This window comes from Thamnophis elegans, chromosome 9 (genome assembly GCF_009769535.1).
Source record: "Thamnophis elegans isolate rThaEle1 chromosome 9, rThaEle1.pri, whole genome shotgun sequence".
Lineage (NCBI taxonomy): Eukaryota > Metazoa > Chordata > Lepidosauria > Squamata > Colubridae > Thamnophis > Thamnophis elegans.
In genome coordinates this window covers 21,655,581-21,677,744 of record NC_045549.1, presented here as the reverse complement: position 1 = coordinate 21,677,744, position 22,164 = coordinate 21,655,581, and the positions used below count along the sequence as shown (strand labels likewise).

The 22,164-nt window shown below is 41.2% G+C and overlaps 1 protein-coding gene across 1 annotated transcript in view; it reads right to left on the bottom strand.

The window, feature by feature from the left end:
- Positions 1–7,274: 7,274 nt before the first annotated feature.
- BANK1 (B cell scaffold protein with ankyrin repeats 1) overlaps positions 7,275–22,164 on the bottom strand; it is a 163,772-nt gene continuing 148,882 nt past the window's right edge. Inside the window, exons 11-13 of the mRNA XM_032224352.1 lie at positions 17,131–17,199; positions 9,271–9,446; positions 7,275–7,602 (exon numbers count right to left, since the gene is read on the bottom strand). Of these exons, the coding sequence (XP_032080243.1) occupies positions 7,549–7,602; positions 9,271–9,446; positions 17,131–17,199 (299 nt within the window). The 3' untranslated portion in view covers positions 7,275–7,548. The remainder of the gene's footprint in view (positions 7,603–9,270; positions 9,447–17,130; positions 17,200–22,164) is intronic.

Sequence of the window (22,164 nt, the reverse complement as noted above, 5' to 3'; positions counted from 1 at the left end):
TTCTGATTTGCATGCAAATATTCCACACAAACATAAAGTTGAATCGTTGGAAAAGCAGATAATATTTCTAAAATTAGGACATAATCATTCATCTTGGTGAAAGAGAGACATTCCTATAACATGCTGTAAATTATAATGTTGAACAAACAAGAGAAAGCCTGCAATGTAAAATGATTTGCAGCAGAGGTGGGTTTCACATAATTTTACCACCGCTTCGCTGCGCACCGAAACTGTGACCGTACATGACTAACCTTTTCCACACCAAGTGGAAACCAAAGCAAGTAAGTGCAACCCCCCAAAATGCAACGTGCATGCAGCCTGCGTGCATGTGCCCCGGTCTCCACACCGGGGCCCCAACCCCTGAACATGCATGCATGCTCCCACATGCATCCCACACACATGCAAGCATGCCCCCCATGCCCCTTCACATGTGTGGCAGAAACCCAAAGACCAGCTGGTTGGCAGGAGGTGCACGTGCGTGCACGGTGCAGCTGAACTGGTGTGAAGGCTCGTGTGCCCACTAAGAGGGCACTGTGTGCCACTTCTGGCACACATGCCAGAGGTTTGCCATCACAGGACTACCCTAAGCATGGGCAAAGTGGCAGACAAGAAGGGAAAGCAAAAAAGTAAAAGCCTAAAGGAAAGAAATATTTCTCTGCTTAGCAAGGACAGGATTAATAAAAGGAGGGTTTCAGCAGCTCTGGAATGAGTTTCCATAATTATATCATCGTAGATGTTATTTTGAAAACAGATGACATATCAACCTAGTAATAAAGTCAAATATTGGTGTTCTGGTTAATGATGCAGAATTGAAACGGGTGCTTTGCAGTTCTGTTTTGCAAATAGCTCTGTTTTGCAGCAAAGGTTTCTTCATTTAATAAACATATGACTAATGGCACACTATGATACCCTTCATTTTCTTTCTCTTTGAAAAAGAAGTTCTTAAGAACTTTTGTACCAATGTGTTGAAAAACTTCCTGCTTATATATGAAGAACGGTTGCAGGAACTGGGTATGTCTAGTTTAATGAAAAGAAGGACTAGGGGAAACACGATAGCAATGTACCACAAAGAAGAGGGAGTCAAACTATTCTCCGAAGCACCTGAGGGTAGGACAAGAAGCAATGGATGGAAACTAATCAAGGAGAAAGCAACTTAGAACTGAAGAGAAATTTCCTGACAGAACAAATAATCAATGGAACAAATTGCCTCGAGAAGTTGTGAATGCTCCAACACTGGAAGTTTTTAAGAAGATGTTGGATAACCATTTGTTTGAAGTGGTGTAGGGTTTCTTGCCTAAGCAGGGAGTTGGACTAGAAGACCTACAAGGTCCCTTCCAACTCTGTTATTCTATTCTATTCTATTCTATTCTATTCTATTCTATTCTATTCTATATCCTAAGGCTGATGAACTATGTCGTGTGATTTCAGTCTGAAATCTCTAGAACAATGGCAGCCACAAGGAAGTTTAAATGTACCTTGGAACCAGATGTGGGTTCCTACCAGTTTGGTCTGGTTTGGCTGAATCAGTAGTGTTATGACAGCCTGGGTCGCAAAACCAGCAGCAACCCAGGCTGGCCATGCCCCTGAACCAGTTCCCCAGTCGCAGCCACTGCCATCAGTTTTTGGAGTTCTGTGCATGTGCAGAACAATTTCCATTGAACTGTGCATGCGCACACAGCATGCATACAGCACGCACGCCTGAGCAAACTGGCAGTAACACCAGCTAGAACCTATCCCTGCTTGGAACCATTATAAAGACTGGGCCTCTGCAACTGTAAGGGACCATTTGGGACTGGGTGGGAAAAAAATGTCCTCCAATTGCAAGTGTACCCTAAAGCTTCAGGGATATTTTCCCAAGTAAAACATGGAATAAAAGGGACGTTATTCCTCTTGATTAATATTTTTTTAAAAGTAAAACATTATATAACTGCAAGAAACGGAGAGATCCAAGATGGGGAGACTAAGTGTTGTTAATACAGGCAGTGGGGGAGGGGGTTCTCATGGGATCAGTCAGCCTCATGGCTGCACAGCAAGATTTGCAGAAGACTAGAATATTTGGGGCAAATTTTCCTCCCTTCTGGGGCAGGATGTTCCACAAAGGAGGGCCTATGACAGAAAAGTCCGTCTTGCTAAACAAAACAAACAAATAGACAAACAACTCTGTTTGTCTATTTTGGACTATTTTGAATTCTTTTGGACTTTGTCTTCTTAGGAATGGTAGAGACAGTCAATGTGGAAAGCATCGAAAGATTTTGAGAGCAGCAAAACAGAAGTCAACTAGAGATTTCAATTGTATTCAGGACAAATAACAAACCACTATGAGTGCTATATGAATTCACCCCAATATAATTTTAATTACTTACCTAAATATTGAAGGGATGAACACGTGAGCAAAAGTTATGCACCAACTCACTTTGATGAATTATACCTCTGACAACTTCTACTTCAGGCAAAGCTATTAGTGATTACATTGCTTATGCTCACTTTTAAGTGACATTTGGTAAATGCTGTTGATCAGTTTATGAATTAATTTCTCTCTTTCCCAACAAAGATACTTGAAACTTTGAAATTCTGGAGAATATCAGTTAAAATGTTCTGTGGCTAATATATGATACATCGTGGAACAGCTTGTTACTTAGGACCCATACAATGTTATTGTAACAGTTTATGGCCCTGCAGCTTCACAATCAGAATCAGTTCTCATAATAATTAAATAATATTTTTTCAAACAGTTTTATCTCTATCCTGAAAGTTTTTGATGAAGGCAAAAAGAAATTGGACCCAGGAAGACATGTATTTATTTTAATTAATTACGCTACAACTCACTATTAGGCTTAGCACATTTGCAAAATTAATTTAATGCTATCTAGATTTCTCTAATATTGTTAAAAAATAGGCTACCAATGCTATTTTTTTTAAAAAAAGTAATGGAGTTAAGTATCTAATAGGTTACTGTATATAGTATATGGTCTTAATATTTTGTATTCTGATATGGCCTTATGCCTAAACAAATTTAATTTTTATTACTACTACTAAAAGATACTGTGTTATTTGCTGCATCCCTTTACTACACCCTTAACAAAATCAGTGGTGGGGTTCAAAAAGTTTTACTACCTGTTCTGTGGGCATGGCATGGTGGGCGTGGCGTGACTTGCTGGGTGTGGCAGGGGAAGGATAAAATTTCCATTCCCTCTCTACTCCAGGGGAGGGTTACTGCAAAATCCCCATTCCCTCCCAATCAGCTGGGACTTGGGAGGTAGAAAATAGATGGGGGTGGAGCCAGTCAGAGGTGGTATTTACCGGTTCTCTGAACTACTCAAAATTTCCGCTACCAGAACTTCTCCAGAACTGCTCAGAACCTGCTGAATACCACCTCTGGCGCAGATATCAAACCTTTATGAAATCTATCATTTTCAGTGCAATGATGATGTTGCCTAGTTGGGTAATGAAACTTCTGCAAGAAAACAACTATACTCTGAGAACAGCAAGAACTCCTCAATTCAATGCTGAGCTACAGATATTCTCTTAATAATATTTCAGAAGGTTTGATCAGTTACGCGGACACCTTAACTGTATATAGAGTAATGGGTTTTATGAATACTTGAATAAGTTTTATTGTTATTTTTTTAGGTTTTGGCTATTACTCTGCTTTTAATGCAGTGGCAAGAATTTTAAGTAATGGTGGTTTATTAGTATGCTTTCATGCTATGCTTTTGTGAGTTTTATTGATATTATATTATGATATTTCCCAACTATGACATTTATTGCTATAATGTGCCTAAGAGGGTTTAGAAATATTTAAATCTCAAAAGCTATATAAATCTGATAGCCCATTTTCCTTATGCTAAAAAGCAAAGTCTATATTTAGAGCTCTGCATTTTTGGCAGATGCTTCTGTCCATGTTTGGAAACATTGGAGAAGTAGGTTGCCTAGAGAAAATGCTACCTGAATGCAGAATTCTTTTCTATTTACATTTTAAAACTTTATAGCCAACAACTATTTTTCAGGCCGAAAGTCACATCCATTCACAGGAAAGTTTTTTTTTTGGGGGGGGGGATTACTTCTAAACAAGAGGAGGCACTTTGTAGGCCCAAGGCCCCTCAGCAAGTTTAGGAGCTGTCTCTGACCATGGATACTGAAAACTGATGGCAGAGTTTCTTGCCTTTTAAAGATTAGAAATATATGAAGGCTTTAGTGCAGGAGTGTCAAAATCAAATTTTTCCCTTTCGCATTTGAGCATCCATGAAGGAACAGGAAAGGAGAAAGGGAAAGAAGAAAAACAAAGAAAAAAAAAGAAAGATGATAAGAGAGCAAGGAAGAAAAAATAAGGAAAGAGGGGAAGGAAGAAGAAAGGAGAATGAAGAGTGAAGGAAAAAGAAGAAAAGAAAGGTAGGAAGGAGATTATAGTGAAAGGGAGGGAGGGTCTGAGGGAAGTCCTGCCTTAGTACTTGGCCACCACAGATACAAATGATGTCAAGCTGGTCACACCCCCTAGCCACGCCCCCTTCCCCCCTCTGAGATCAAAGACAACTCTGTTGCGGCCCTCAATAAATCAAGTTTGACACGCCTGACCTAAGGCAAGTTTTGTGCCTAAGGTAAGACTAGAATTCATGATCTCCTAGTTTCTACTCTCGTGTCTTATCCTCTATATCAAATTGCTTCTCAATATAATGCAGTGTCCCAAAATCCTTATTCTCAAGAAATGAACATATTCTGAAAAAAGGCATTTTGCAAATTATCCTCCTTATTTGAAGTTATCCTGAAGCTCTGTGGCTTTATTTATGGCATCTTTCTGTTAAATTTCCAATGGTGGACATTTTCTTTCCATTTTTAAAGAAGCATATCAATTAGACACTACAGCAGGTGTGGGGTTCAAAAATTGCAGAAATGGATTTGTTGCTCCATTGCTGGGTGGGCATGGCTATGGTGGGCATGGCCTAGGTGGCCCCCTGCATCATGACGGGCGGTGGTGGTTATCCCTTCCCAGGCTCCTTAGGCTTTCTGTAAGCCTCTGGGAGGGCGAAAACTGCTTCTCCCGGGCTCTGGAGGCTCTCCGGAGGCCCGAAATAGGCCCTTTTTTGGAATTCTGGAACCTCCGATAGGCCCATTTTCCCCCTCCCGAAGCCTCTGCGTAGGCCCTGTACTTACCTGACATGATGAGTGGGCTGCGTGGAGACTCCTGGGAGGGACATGGTGGGGTCAGATGGATGTGGTGAGGTGGGCGTGGCCAGCCAGGGGTGGCATTTGGCGGTTCGCCAAACTGGGCAGAATCCTAGCTAGATGATCGCCCCAGTAGCCCACCCCTATACTATTAGCAGTGTTTCCGTGAGATCAGCACCATTTTGATTTTAACAATAATCTCTAGAGGAGTTCTATGTAGCAATGCCTGCCATTCCAACACAGGTGCTTTTGTTGGAGAAATTCTCATTTGTAATAAGATAAAACACATAAAAAGACCCCAGAAAAAAAAGCTAGTTTTGTTAATTTTGGATAAGCCCTTTTCTCCCAATCCTGACAATTTCTAAGAATTTGCAGAATTCCAGAATTCACCAATTGCTTTATGGGGGAAGTGGCTCTCTAAACCATCCAAATTTAGTATATATTTTGCCTTTCTAATCAAGTGTTCTGCATAACCCTAAAGTAAAATAGGAGGAAATTACAGGTAGTTCTTGATTCATGAATTTATTTAAAAACCATACAAAGAATACAACTGTACTGAAAAAAAGTGACTTATAAATGCACCTTTGGGACAACCATGATTGACAATCTCCATAAATATTTGACTTAGAAATGATTCTTGCACATACAACTGTCAATACAATACAATAGCAGAGTTGAAAGGGACCTTGGAGGTTTTCTAGTCCAACCCCCTGCCTAGGCAGGAAACCTTATACCATTTCAGACAAATGGCTAGCCAACATCTTAAAGACTTCCAGTGTTGGGGCATTCACAACTTCTGGAGGCAAGCTGTTCCACTAATTAATTGTTCTAACTGTCCGGAAATTTCTCCTCAGTTCTAAGTTGCTTCTCTCCTTGATTAGTTTCCACCCATTGCTTCTTGTTCTACCCTCAGGTGCTTTGGAGAATAGTTTGACTCCCTCTTCTTTGTGGCAATCCCTGAGATATTGGAAGACTGCTATCATGTCTCCCCTAGTCCTTCTTTTCATTACACTAGACATATCCAGTTCCTGCAATCTTTCTTCATATGTTTTAGCCTCCAGTCCCCTAATCATCTTTGTTGCTCTTCTCTGCACTCTTTCTAGAGTCTCCACATCTTTTTTACATCATGGCGACCAAAACTGAATGCAGTATTCCAAGTGTGGCCTTACCAAGGAATTATAAAGTGGTATTAACACTTCACGTGATCTTGATTCTATCTTGATTCTATCCCAGTGTCTCTGTGGTCATATGATTGTGATACAGGGGTTTGGCAACAAGCATGTGGAAGTTGAATCCTAATTGCAGTTGTAAGTGAAGGATACCTGTAATATGATTTATCATCTGAATTGTGAACAAAAATGATTCTGTTGATCAGGAATGAAAAAAAAAACCCAATAGAGGTGTGTGTGTGTTTATGTGTGTGTGTATGCATGGGCATATACACTACCCTGCTGCTTTCAGATATCAACACTGCTACAACATACAATGTTCAGTAGCACTCCAAATTCATCAAATCACAACTTGATGATCTATAAATTAGATTTAATGAGCATTTAGTTTGCCACATACAATGCTCTAAAATGTGCTAGTCTTCCCACATGGTAACCTTTTATGCTCCTCTAAACCCACAAGAATTCTCTTAGATTCTTTATGATTTTTAATGATTGTAATTCACCCTCCTTGTCGTGAGTCTATTATCGCAATAATGATTTCATTTGATTTGATTTTAATGATCTTTACTCAATTGGTAATCTGAGTTTATCTTTGGTAATTTGGACGGAAGGTGTTAGTATACAAATGTTTTGCCTTTTATTATGTATAACAGAAACATTTTGTATGATGCACATAGTCACAAAACGTGCAGCTTTGCCACCGCTTTTCCCCTATGGAATATTTTTTTATTCAAATATTCCTCTAATGTAAACATTTTGGGATTTTTTTCCCTTAACAGATACATTTCCTTTTTCATTTGGATTTTGGTAGAGGATTACATTCCAATGTGCCAATAAGATACAAAAGGAATCATCAGCCACTACTTTGTACTCACCCTGTAGCCTCTTGGCTAATTGTAACATCACCATATGCTAAATAAATAATACAAAAGAAATCAGTTGCATAACTATGAAAAAAAATCCAAGTCCAAAAGAATTTATCCTCTCTCTTTATTGGGGAATAGTCCCTATAGAGGCCTGCCAGGGTGTTTTCTAGGTTCCTGCAACAGCTGTCAGAATGAATACATGTCAGAATAAACCAAAGGCTGTCCAGATAAATTCTTATCCATAAATCAAGACACCAGTGCTATCAAAGTTCAGTTATTTCCTTAACAACTTTCCCACAATTGATTGAAGGACTTTATTCACAGTTTGATGATCCTTGCTGTAAAGGAATTTACAGTCCATTTGCTTCATCTGTATTGAGTTGCTCCTTGAAATACTCCTCCACCTAGAATGATAATAAGCAGGCAAAATTTGGCAGTTGCCTAGAACATTCTAGAAAAATCTAGAGAAGTCTTTCCATGGACTTTACTAATTTAGCTCAAGCCACGTTCATAACACAGTTTCAATACTTGTAAAATGTAATTTGCCACACATCTTTTCCACCTCTGGTATTTTCTGAGAATAGAATCTCTGAGCTGGTTAATTTTTTAAAAAAATAAGAAACAACACAGAGACAACAAAAAACCATTCAGTGCAGTTGATTATTCAGAACAATCGAGATTTTTAATAGCCCATAAAAGTTATAGCAAAGGAAATCCTTTTAAATATTTTTTTCCTCCATTCAGTTCACTATTTGCTACCAAATGAATTGTGGAAAAATTGTCCAATGGAAAAAAAAAGAAACCTTATCATTACCACTCTCCACCTCCTAAGGGCAAAAATAATTAAAGAGATCAGCCTTGATATTTTCTCCTTTAATCAGTTCCGTTGGACTACAATATACTTCATAATTCCCAGAAAGCAACCTAGACCATTAATGGCTAACTTTTTCAGCACAGAGTGTGCGCATACCCATAATGCAATATATGCGTGGCCGCCCCGCATGCGCCCAACCTCCCATCCCAGTGGTGGGTTTCAATTTATTTTACTACCGGTTCACTCATGTGTGCATGCGATGCTTCTGTGCCTCCCACCACTGCCACTACTGGTTCACCTGATCTGGGGCGAATCAGCAGAAACCCACCTCTGCCCCACACATGCCCCCCACATGCATCCTTCCCCGTGTCTCCTACATGCGCCCTACCCATATACGCAGCAGAGAGGAGGCATGAGCGCATGCACAGCAGAGCTGAGCCGGGGCAGTGGATCATGTGCCCGCAGAGAGGGCTTTGCATGCCACCTGTGGCACGCATGCCATAGGTTCGCCATCACAGACTTAGACCAATGGCAAAAATATTTCTTCCTTATTTTCCCAACCTTATTTCAGCCTGCCAATAACTCTAAACAATTTAAAGAAACAGAGCAAAAATATATATGGAATAAACTCCTCAAAAAAAAACTAAGAACCTTGGGTGATTTGATTGGATTTAAATTCCTTTCAAGGGATTTGGGAATGAAATATTGGCAAGGTACTAGTGCCATAAGGTAATATAGATGCAGTACTATATTAATATGGAGCAGACAGGATGTCTTGTATTTTTTCTCTATCACAACTCATTCAGTTGTTGGCAGATAATTTTTTTAGAAGCTCTTTCAAAAGAGAATAGAGTAGTTTTATTGCACGTATTTAGTGACAATATGGTTAAGGCATAGTTTTGAATGCCAATCTTTCATTGTTTGAACAGCTGTCCAGTAGCTTATAGACTTTCTGTCCATATATCAAGACAATTCAAAGGGAATATAGCTCAGGTGGACGTCTGATTTGTTTACATTTTCTTTCACCCCATCTCCCTGCCTGCAAATTTGGTGAACACTGCTGCAGCCAAAAGACGTTTTGCTGAGCTTTCTCTGAGCATTTGAACAGCCCAGTGGAACATTTAATAGCAATAATTATTCCAGAAGGAGGATTTTACATTTGACACTCATGGAATACAAATCCCATTAATTGGCAGTGGTCCAAATGTTATCCTCAAATGTTCAGCATAAATATTGGCAAAATCTATGAATAATTTACCTGCTGAGTGGGTTCCATTCTACTTGTATGCATTTGCCAGAGCTTGAGTTTCTGCATTTCATCCATGGGACTGTTTCCCTTTTTCAGTTGCTGTTGGATTAAGATGCGTTCTTCCTGCCTTGGTGGGATATTGGGCTTGACAGTGGTGTATGTGACCTTGTCCTCATAACTTCTATCTGCAGAAAGCGAGTGGAAATGATGAGGGGAAAGTCATCATAAGCATCCTTGGATTTCTTGGTAAGGAAGTGAGATACAACTCAATACAGCATTGCGATTTCTGAAGACTTGGGATGGACCACATTTGGGTATCTACAAGCCACATATAATACATGGAGAGCAAAAGAGGGGAACTTTTGTGAATGGGCCAAACAGAAAAAACAAAACAAACAGAATAACAGAGTTGGAAAGGAACTTGGGAGGAGTGGGCTGCTGGGATTCACAGGTTTGGGTGATCCTCTAGCTAGGATTCTGCCCAGTTCGGCGAACCCCCAAATTCCACCTCTGGCTGGCCATGCCCCTCCCACCCCATCCTTCCCAGGAGTCTCCATGCGGCCCATCATGCCAGGTAAGTATAGGGCCTGCGTGGAGGCTTGAAGAGATGGGGAAATGGGCCTATGGAGGAAATGGGTCTGTTTCTGGCCTCCAGAGGGCCTCTGGAGCCCGGGGGAGCAGTTTTCACCCTCCTGGGGGCTCTAGAAAAGCCTCTGGAGCCCGGGGAGAGTGAACCCCCCCATCATGGTGGAGGAGGCTAACTAGGCCATGCCCATTATGGCCATACCATCCAGCAATGGGTCAGCGGACATGTTGCTGCAATTTTTGAAGCCCACCTTCAGACCTTGCAGGTCTTCTAGTCCAACCCCCTGCTTCGGCAGGAAACCCTATTTTTATCCCTGCAGGGTTTTTTTGCTTGTGTGTATGTGTGCGTACATGCATGTGTGTGTTTCCTAATCACTTTCCCAGTGCTTTAAGGACCACACTACAATTTTCAATGTTTTCTAATGAACATGTTGGGAAATTGTGCAACTCATTTTCAGCCATTTCACTATAAAAACAAATGTTTGGAATCTCCAGACGACTCTGGGATCTACTGGATATTGTCCAGTAAGCGCTAGATCTCAGAGGCAAATCATTTTATTCTTCCTCTTCAAAGTGACCAGTCAATAGAACATTTAGCCGTATGCCCCACTATTCACTGATCAACAGCAAACCACCTTCACTCTGTACCTACACAAATCTGTCCCATGCTCAACAACTAGCTGAGATATTAGAATATATATTAATAAATGAACTTATTCATGCTGCATTGAATTGTGAAAAAGTTATATTTAATTGGTCTCCCTCTCTGTGTGTGTATGTGTGTGTGTGTGAAAGTGAGAGAGGGAGAGGGAGAGGGAGGGAGGGGGAGGGGGAGGGAGGGGGAGAAGGAGGGAGAGGGAGAGGGAGGGAGGGAGGGAGGGAGGGAGGGAGAGAGAGAGAGAGAGAGATCAATCTACATTTCCATTCAGATTCATGGCCATTTCCTTGATTAATTCACTCTCATTAAATTTAGTAGTCATTGGAGTTCCTGTTAAGAGATAGCACAATGCCATTAGCTAATTATGAAACACAAGTCATAAAGTTACATTAAGAGGTGGGCAGCTTGGTTCAGAAAATGCAGCACTATCAAGACAATGTCCTGCAGCAATCAAATAATAAGTCTGTCACACGTTTCCCAAGATAATCCTGTGTTCTTTTTCTTTTCTAAGCCAAATTATATTCAACCTTATAGAGAAGATAAAACATTGTCTGCAAGTCTGCATGTTGCAAAAATGAGTCACGGCAAATGATATAGGGGAATAAACCAAGATGTTCTCAGAGCTCTGGATGGCTTAAGATCAAAGCAACTAAAGAGCAGTTGCTTCCTTTGCAAGCCTGCCTGCTTTTAAAAACCCAACTTGGAGGTTCTTCTGTGGTTGAAGTAGGAGTGGTTAGAATAGAATACAGGATAGAATTCTTTATTGGCCAAGTGTGATTGGACACATGAGGAATTTGTCTTTGGTGCATATGCTCTCAGTCAGTGGTGGGTTCCGGATCCTGGTGCAACCGTTACGGTGCAATGGGCCCTGGCATCTACCACATGAACACATGCAGTGCGTGCATGCGTCCTTACCTCTTGAAACACCTCCGCGATATTTCAGCTGCTCAGCAGAGTGTCGTGCAGGTGCTGTACGCACCATGCACATGCGCGGAAGTGCATAAGAGCTCAAATACAGGTAAGGAGGATGGGTGGGAGGGCAGGCCCTCTGGAGCACTGTACCAGAACAGTACCCAGTGTTCCTGGCAGGCACCGGTACGCCTGTACCGGGTGTACCACCTGCAACCCACAACTGCTCTCAGTGTATATAAAAGAAAAGATATATTCATCACAAATCATAAGGTACAACACTTAATGATAGTCATAGGGTACAAATAAACAATCAAAACATACTAGGAAACAATCAAAATAAATCATAAGGATGCAAGCAATGAAGTTACAGTCATGCAATCATAAGTGGGAGGAGATGGGTGATAGGAACGATGAGAAGATTAATAGTAATAGTAATGCAGACTTAGTAAATAGTTTGACAGTATTGAGGGCAGGGGTGGGTTCCAGCAGGCACTATTGCCGGTTTGATCATGGCTGTGCTGCACACTTGCTTCATGTTCTTGATGTGCACTACATGCGCATGCACAGTTCAATAAAAATTGTTCTGCACATGCGCAGAAGCCAAAACCAAAATGATGCCGCCAGGAGAACCTGTTCGGGGCGTGTGACAGGTGTAAATTGCTACTGGTTCCAGCGACCCAGGCCACCAAACCACTACTGGTTCAGGAAAAAATACTGTTCTTGTGTCTAGTTGTTTTGATGTGCAGTGCTCTATAGTATTGTTTTGAGGGTAGGAGTTGAAACAATTTATGTCCAGGTTGTGAGGGGTCTGTAAAATACTTGTGAGGATACTTTGTAGATACTTGTGAGGACATTAAAGGGACAGGACTGATTTTACTGATACCATTACATGCCTACTCTGAACATCCTCTCCTGGCCAATAAATATCTTTGTAATCATTTTTTAATGTTATGTCTTCATCCGCAGGCCATTGGTTTAAGTATTTTATTAATTTATCGAAGTGTGAAATACAGAGATATAAAGAAAAAAATGAAAATAAAGGGAGAACAGGAAAGGAAAAGGGGAACAGCAAAAATTATGTGGAAAACATGGAAAAGAAAAAGAAAAGAATTGACTTCTGACTCCTTTTGGTGCAGTAGAATAAGGTAATAATATACAATCTCAACTTCTTACTTTTACATAATAATATATACTAGCCATTTCTGTAGCAACAAACCTATCAAGCCAGCAAAAGTCATTTTTTCCATCTCAAGCACAAAACCAAAAACCGGTTTTCAAGTAGAAACAAAATTAATTGTATTCTGTTCTTTAATCAAAGCAGTCAATTCAGTAATCTCTGTGAACTCCATCAACTTTTGCAGGCATTCGTCCATCGTAGCCATCCATTTTTGCGCATAAAATATACTTGATGCATTCATAGGCCATTGCTGAGACAGCTTAAAATTGTCTTTAGTTGTAATTTGAAAAAAGTGTTTTCCTCTTCTTCTGACACAATTTTGGCTATGGACATGATCTAGTACATTTTACTGATGATGTGGTTAAGGCTTGCCAGGTATTACATTGGCTTCTTATATACATCAGGACTCTTTTGAATAAATGCTAGGCCACACCTGGACTTTAACTGGAGGTCTTGTGCATTCTTCAGAAAATTCTGGGTCAGTGCTGCCCAGAGCACCAATTTAAATCGGAAAATAGGGGTGCATTTTGCCACATGTGCATTATTGGTTCTCTCACTGAAGAGTGTGCGATACATTTTCATTGCTTCACTAATGAAGAGTTGTGCAGGCTTTTATGGGTTTTATTATAATTGTGAAGACTGGAATTGCCATGTTGTACACTTTTACACAATTTTGCATACTATATGGCAGTGATGGTGATGGTGCGGTGCCGAAAAGGTTGCGCGGAAATATTGCACGCACACGTGCATGCTTATCAGGGACCATGCTCCGAAAAAGCCAAACTTCTGGGTTTTAGCACACATGCAGGCCTGACAATCAGCTGGTCACCACACATGCACACACTGGTTTTCGGCACTGCTGTGTGCGCGAAGGGATCACATTCCGGAAAAGCCAACCTTCCTGGTTCTGTTGCTCATGCACATCACCTTGTCAGTGTGCATGCGCACACCGGATTGTGGCACTGCTGCATGCATGAAGGACAGCTGATCATCATGTGCGCATGCATGCCAGAAATCCAGAAGACAAACAGGCAAGACTTCCCGGGTCCAGGGCAATATGGCTTCACATGCCATTTTGGGCACACATGGCATAGGTTGGCCATCAGGACTATCTGGGCTATCTCTCAATGCTCAAGCACACTGCCCTGCCATTGTGAGAATGATCGGGGAATAAGGCTGGCTCTTTATGGATGCTTCCTCCCATTTCATGCCTTTCTTGTATGCTGACAACTGGGCTATTTTTGGACATTGGTTTAATGCTCTTTCAGAAGAGTATTAGACCCATCATAGTCAGATACAAAGCCATCTGGATGATGTTGAGACAGTTACTCTCTGCCCTAGGAAGGAACCAATATAAAACTATTTCCAAAATTTTGCCAAGAAAACTGCAGAGATTTGTGCAAGCAGTTATTAGGAGCCAACATTGACTTGACAGCAACATTAAAAAAAGACCTCTTATTCCATCCCGTGTAGGTAAAGTGGACATTTACCCTACTTGCTGATGGAAAGGAAAAGGAATACTAACTACCAGGAAACAACAACAACCAATTTTATCCTTATTAGGACTCATCAAAATGTAGATTACCATGTCTCATTCCGTGAGGTTCTCATGGACCATTGTGCTTTACATGACTAGATACAGGGCATGAGATTTAAGGCAGGGGTCTCCAACCTTGGCAACTTTAAGCCTGGTGGACTTCAACTTCCAGAAATCCCTAGCCAGCAAAGTTGAAGTCCTCCAGGCTTAAAGTTGCCAAGGTTGGAGACTCTTGTTTAAGGGACATCTATGTCCTGATGCTTAGTGGTACCGAAGGCAGAGATGCATAGAATCTATCAGAATGATATATACAACCCACCTTCCCTTAAGCACAGAAAGATGCTACATTATGTTATGCATCCATATATGATACTTTACAGTACATGATATCAACCCTGACCTTTGGAGGGAGGAAGAAAATGTCTTTTTAATGATAGCTCCTAAAGCTAATTCCCAGGGTATAGTTATCAAAATTAGGGCAATGGTCCATGAATTAAATATCTCTGTATGAAAATAATTTATATATCCCCCCCGTTTTCAAGAGACATCAAGCCATACAGATTCTTCGTTTACAGATAAAGGCTTGTGAACCACCTGCATGTAGATTTTTAAAATCAGTTAATAGAAGATTCAGAGGTATCTTCTGTTGTTTAACAAACAAACCAATGCCATTAATCTAATAATCTTGGATGAAATTACTCTGTGGTCCAATCCAATGGTGAAATCGAGTTCAAAACATGAAATTATTGGCTGTAAAATGACAAGTAAGAGATAAGCTTCCCACAGGTCAAATCAAGCTGACACTATAGTGCTTAAGTTGTAAATACAAAGTGTATTCTTGATTCTACAGTTAGGAAGAAGACCTCACATATCAAGCCTCAATTAGGCTGTGCCATTTCAGATGGTTTATCCATCATGGTTTCAAATATATTTGTTTCTTAAACTTGTTAAATTTGCATGACAAATTAGGGTCCCAGAAAGCCAGATGGATGTAATTTATTTAGCAGAAATTAGATCAAGGGTTGTTACAACATAGAAACCACATTCTATGGAATATTCTTTTAGGCTATTTTGTTAACAGAAAGTGGAATCTGGAGGTATCTAAAAAAAATGAACTACTCCCTTCTCTGCAGATAATGAGATTCATGATAATAAATGAGCTTACGCTAATAACTCTAAATGTCTATAAGCCTTCTGGAACTGCCAAATGTCTGTATGTCTCCTAGAAGTGCCAAATTTCAAAATTATTTCTGGTGAGTTACCCAGGGAAATACAATAGATATATTAAAAGATACATTTTAGCAGATACTATATTAATATAATGTATGAAAGACCAAAATGGTTAAAATTATCTTCCCTTTTAACCAGAAGGATTCTACAGTAAACCCAGCAGAATATAAATTCTTGAATTTACTTTATATATGGAACTATCAAATCCTGAATGGTTCCTATCCCAGGGATTTCCCCAAGCAATTACACCTACTTATAAAATAGTTAAGAAGTATAATCAATTATGTATGTATCTTCTTTGTTAGGACAGGAAATTTTTAGAAGGTGGAGGAGGCATACAAATTTTATTAAAGTTGCAAAGTTGCAAAGGTGATTTTAAGAATTTGGAGTAATCTGCAAGCTATCTTTTTCCAATATTAGGCGAGAAGTCAGTAAGAAGTTGGAAGTTTACTGTAGGACGTTAACATCCATCCTAGGAAAATGAGATATTTTAGCAAATATTAAAAGGGCAGAATATTTCCCCTAAAAGAGAGACAGAAACTCAGCACCCCACCTTTGTCAATGGGCCATTAAGGCCCGGGCCAGTCTATTCTACATAACAAAGATCTACCTCCTTCAGGCAGAGCCATAGGAGAAATTGCCCAAAGCCCTTCTAATGAAGCCCCATCATCACCCAGCAGGCTCAACCAAGCTTGGGACACAGACAAACTTATGAAGTTACCCCTGCATGGCCCCATGGGAGTCTGACAACCAACCAGAATACAAGCTCAAGTTCAAAAACCCAGAGAGGGCATAAAACCTAGGCACTCTCAGCATCGCTTCCCTTTTTGCCCAGGACCTCAAACCATGTGATCCTGTCCACCATTAAAACCATCTTTCCAAACAACCACCATTGTTTCCAGCGTCTGTCTTACCATTTGGAAATGAACCCAGATGGCCATTTCTTCCAACGTTATAATGAGAAAATCACTGCAATTTTACTTTCAAGTCAACTGGACATCTACTAAATGCCAGCAAAGAAGGTTTTCTGGGTCTTGTTGCTTCCATCTAGCAATCACTTTGGTTGGTATGCATTGAAATTGTTGTCCACTAGATGTTGATGATGATGATGCTAACAGCTTATAACCTGTGATGATACCGTTAATATTATTGAACAACATCTGCCTATCCCAGATCCTCGGTAGGTAAATAAAAAATGCCAGATCCAGTCTAAACACCTGGTTGGCTGTGTTACCAACCATAATGATAATTTATATGCTACCTGATTCCCAGCATATAAACTTTTTTTTGCCTTCAGTCTGCTATTTCTTCCATATCCTGTCTAAGCAAATGCAGCAGCTGGTTACTAACTTTGATTTTTAGACAGAAGGGCTGGCTTGAGACTTCTGTGTCTGCCAACCACAAGGTGGCTATCCTGTCTGCCTTGTCTATATTTATACCCCAAGACTCTGCAATAATTTGCATTGGTGAAACCAATTAATAGTGAATAATTGTGTAGATAGTTGTGCTTCTAACTGTTGCATGCTCTATTCCCACATTATCCGACCTGGTTCTCTCCAGATGTGACAGGACTGCAAAATTCCCACAGTTCTCATCCAGCACATACATTAATCATATTGGCTTTGAATTATGGCAGGTTCTATATGGCTGGACAGGACATATACCAGGCTGATTATACACATTAAGAGAAAGGAATCTTGTATTGCCATTAAACTAGATATAAATTACTTTAAAAAATAGCAAAATTGACAAAAATATTTAATTCTGTACCTAGTTTCCTGACAGCATTCAACAGCTTCTCATTACCAGCATGAGTCCTAGTCACCTTTTGCTGAAAGACTGTAACAGAAAAGCAAATTAAGAAGTTACTAGTAGCAGCAGGAAAACAAGAAAGCTGATTATCCATCACAATTCTAGTGTGTTGATAGAACACCTAAAGGTAAAGGTAAAGTTTCCCCTTGCACATATGTCCTACTAATTCCTGACTCTAGGGGGCAGTGCCGTAGAGCCAGCACTGTCCGAAGGCGTCTCCATGGTCATGTGGCCGGCATGACTAAACGTTGAAAGGGCACAGGACACTGTTACCCTCCCATCAAAGGTGGTTTCTATTTTTCTACTTGCATTTTTATGTGCTTTTAAACTGCTAGGTTGGCAGAAGCTGGACAAGTAACAGGAGCTCACTCCATTATGTGGCACTAGAGATTTGAACCGCTGAACTGCCGATCTTTTTGATCAACAAACTCAGCATCTTAGCCACTGAGCCACTGCGTCCCTTCTAACTATAACACCGAAAACTCTTAAAAACAGAGTATAAGAAGAAAGCCCATGGTGCAGATTGGTTTTATGTTTTAGAACTTTCTACAACTTTGCCCAGTTTATATAACAGGGCTTTGGTTTCTACCTCTTCCATGTAGACATTGGCCACAATGGGGGACACAGGTGAACCCAAGGCTCAACTGGGTTTTTGTCTGTAGAAACCTTCATTGTATTTAAAATAAATAGTTGTCAAGCAGAGGCCCAGCAAAGCACATATGTGGTCTGGGATTAGGTTGGTTCTGTCACCTAAGGTGCTGTCTTGTAGCAGTCATTTGTTCACTACTGTGACAGCTTCAGTTATTGGGATGCAGGTGAAGAGGGAAGTCACATAATAGGAAACCATGGTGTCCTCCATCTTCTCTGAGTCTTTGCGCCATCCGATTTCAGGTTGACGTTCAGAGCTCAGGACCCTGGAGTTTGGGGGAGCTTGTTGAGTTTTAAAAGAGATTCGGGTTAATATCAGTGTTCCAAGTAACAACCCTAATGAAAGAAGACTCTGAGGCTTGAGGTTCCTCAAAGTTCCATTTTATTAGATATGTCCTATTGGCACATCTGGGAAAACCCAAATCTGAAATTTTCCAGGTTTTCCCCACCCAAACGAAAGTTCAAGTCCCTGCTCAGGCACCGTCCCAACTGGAGATGTCTCCCAGTCATACCACTCCATGTGCAAGGCAAGACATCCTTGACTCTCAGAAAGGAATGTTATTTTGACTATATCTATCCCCCTCCATATAATCCTCCCCTCCCAATTTCCCACAGCATTAAATGTGGCAGGTCTGAAGGCCCAATGCAAAAGATGGCTTCCAGGCCTGACACACATCCACTTCAGTTTAGTTTCCAAACCTTGTTGGTGACCTCCTGTGAATTGTTGATGTGATGGGTGGTGTTGCCAATTAGAGGAGCTAATAAGGTGATTTAAGTACAAATGACCAGCTGTCTGCAAGGAGTATAAATCCTTCCATTCTCCACCATCCAGTCAGAGCTGAAAAAGCTTCTTGGATAAGAAGTGAAGCATCTTGAAAGGAAAAAACCAGAAAGTCCAGTTGCCTCTTAAAAAAAGCACCTTTGGGGCATCCAGTGGTTTAGTCATTCAAATATTATTTTTAAATTGCTTATATACTTATTTCTTACGGTGTAGTTATTATAATTTTATTTTTGTTTTATAAATATATTTCCCTGATTAAACTTGGAATTGCACACACATGGAAGCAAGGTTCTGTAACATGCATCCTTTGCTATATGATGTAGCTTCAAATGAAAATAGGAGGGTCTCTTGATTGAACTGTATTAAGCTAAGGAAAGGAAAGGAAATACTCCCACTTTCGCAAAGATGCTTTTTTCCAAAAGGCAATTGGACTTCCTTTTTTCTTTGAAGACGTTTCCTTGTCATCCAAGAAGCTTCTTCAGCTCTGACTGGATGGCGGGGAAATGGAAGGATTTATGTTCCTTGCAGAAAACTGGTCATTTGCATTCTTTTAGACACTCATTGAGGCCACTTGGAGTTATCTGTGTCCTCGGGGTCACATGAGTAGTGCAAACAGGTATAGAACTTTCTCGGAACTGCTGGAAGGACCAAATGGTAGACTGGAGATAGATAATGTTGTATCCTCCCCCCCCCACACTGTCGAGAAAGGGCTGTTCAATTTTGACATAGACGACCTCTTTGACCCCTTTTTAAAATCAGCGGTCGTCTCTGTCCAAAATGTGGAATTTGCTGTCTTCAAAAAAGTGGCCACTGCATCACTTCCACTGCTAAAGAAATTTGAGGAGTGACTGATTTGAGGGAATATAATAACTGTAGGAAGAACTATTCTTAAGTGGACTACTCAATATTTTTAAGTGGTTTGTTATTTGTTCTTCTGCATTGCCTCCATATTGCTCAAATTGCTGACTTATGACTACCAAAAAAGAAAGAACAACATGAGTAAGTTCAATTGTCCACAACTTCAATATTCCACAACTTCCTAGAGTTATGTGATATCACCATAAGGCAAGATAAGAACTTATCCCAAAATATATTGGGGAAACCATTTGGATCTATTCAATATCAAGAAAGAATAACTTTACTTAGTAGTGCACAATGCTTTGAGATTTGTCTCTTCAGTTTCTGGCTAATTGGAGTGTAGTCTGTTCATGATTTTAAAAAATCCTATATAATTCCTCAAGTTTAGATTATCAGATCCACAAAATATTAAATTCAACAGAAGAATAATCTCCTGCATATGTAGACCTAAAAATTGGGAAAGCATATGTAGACCTAAAAATTGGTCACCATAGCAGACATGAAAATTTGACCTACAAATACCATGACTTTAAGACTAAATCTTTTTGAAGTGTTAATACCACTTTATAATGAAAAGCCACACTTGGAATACTGTGTCCAGTTTTGGTCACCATGATGTAAAAAAGATGTGGAGACTCTAGAAAGAGCAACAAAGATGATTAGGGGACTGGAGGCTAAACCATATGAAGAACGGTTGCAGGAACTGGGTATGTCTAGTTTAATGAAAAGAAGGACTAGGAGTGACATGACAGCCGTGTTCCAGTATCTAAGGAGTTGCCATAAAGAGGGAGTCAACCTATTCTTCAAAGCACCTGAAGGCAGGACAAGCAACAATGGTTGGAAACTAATCAAGGAGACATCCCACCTAGAATTAAGGAAAAAATTTCAATTAGAACAGTGGATTGATCTTCTACAAATTGTGAGTGCTCCAACACTGGAGATTTTAAAGAATTGGAAAACCGTTTGTCTGAAAGGTTACAGGATTTCTTGCCTGTGCAGAGGGTTGGACTAGAGGATCTCCAATGTCCCTTCTAACTTTATTATTCTATTATTCTGCACAATAACTTGGACATTAGCTCAGTGACCACATCAAGTCTATTTCTGAAGAATTGACTACGTATGCGACTTTGAATGGTAGCTCACATGCCTATTGGAAAATAGGCTGGAAAGACTAATAATTATAAGCATGAACTTCAGATGGCAGATTTTTCACACAATCAACTATATCCAGGATGCCAATGAGTCACCCAGGACAGACACTGAAGCATCTCCCTCAGGCCTGAAACAGCTCTGAAAAGTCATAGCTAAGCTGTAAGCAAAATTGCACCTGTCTGTAGTTAAATGATGCTAACTTTAGCTTCCAAGGGTGATATGACTGAGCCAATACACAGCAGTCTTTTACAATGCATAAGGAAATAATATGCTTAGCGGACAAAATTGCTCGGTTTCGGTCGGACTTGGACTCCATCCTTGCAGTTCCAGCCGAGGCACAAGAGGATCAAGTAGACCATCTCTGGGTTGAGTTTCAGGATGTTACCCCCGGGGATGTGGACAAGGCCATGAGGGCTGTAAGTGCCTCCACCTGTGTACTGGACTCGTGTCCCTCATGGCTGGTTACTAACAGCAGTGAGGTGACACGAGGCTGGATCCAGGCGGTTGTTACCGCCTCTCTTCGGGAGGGGAACTTCCCCGCCGCACTGAAAGCGGCGGTGGTGAGACCCCTCCTAAAGAAGCCATCTCTGGATCCAGCTGTTCTTAATAACTATCGCCCAGTCTCCAACCTTCCCTTCCTTGGGAAGGTTGTTGAGAAGGTGGTGGCCTTCCAGCTCCAGCGGTCCTTGGAGGAAGCAAGCTATCTCGACCCCTTCCAGTCAGGCTTCAGACCCGGTTACAGCACAGAAACCGCTTTGGTCGCATTGACCGATGATCTTTGGAGAGCCAGAGATGGAGGACATTCCTCCATCCTGGTTCTCCTTGACCTCTCAGCGGCTTTCGATACCATCGACCATGGTATCCTTCTGCGACGACTGCGGGAGGTGGGAGTGGGAGGCACCATGTTGCGGTGGTTCTCCTCCTACCTCTCGGACAGGTCGCAGTCGGTGTTAGTGGGGGGGCAGAGATCGTCCCCTAGGCCCCTAACATATGGGGTGCCTCAGGGTTCGGTCTTATCCCCCCTACTATTCAACATCTACATGAAACCACTGGGAGAGATCATCCCCAGGCACGGGATAAGATACCACCAATATGCGGACGATACCCAGTTGTATCTGTCCGCCCCGTGCCAACTCAATGAAGCGGCTGATGTGATGAACCGAGGCCTTGGGGCCGTTATGGACTGGATGAGGGCTAACAAGCTTGTACTCAACCCAGAAAAGACCGAGTGGCTGTTGTGCTTCCCTCCCAAAGATTCGACCAATATTCCATCACTCAGGCTGGGGGGTCAAATTTTACACCCCTCAGAGAGGGTTCGCAACTTGGGAGTCCTCCTGGATCCACAGCTATCTTTTGACCACCACCTGACGGCTGTGACCAGGGGGGCATTCGCCCAGGTTCGCCTGGTGCGCCAGTTGCGACCCTACCTGAATCGGGAGGCTCTCACAACAGTCACTCGGGCCCTTGTGACCTCTAGGCTGGAATACTGCAATGTGCTCTACATGGGGCTGCCCTTGAAGAGCATCCGGCGACTTCAGCTAGTCCAGAACGTG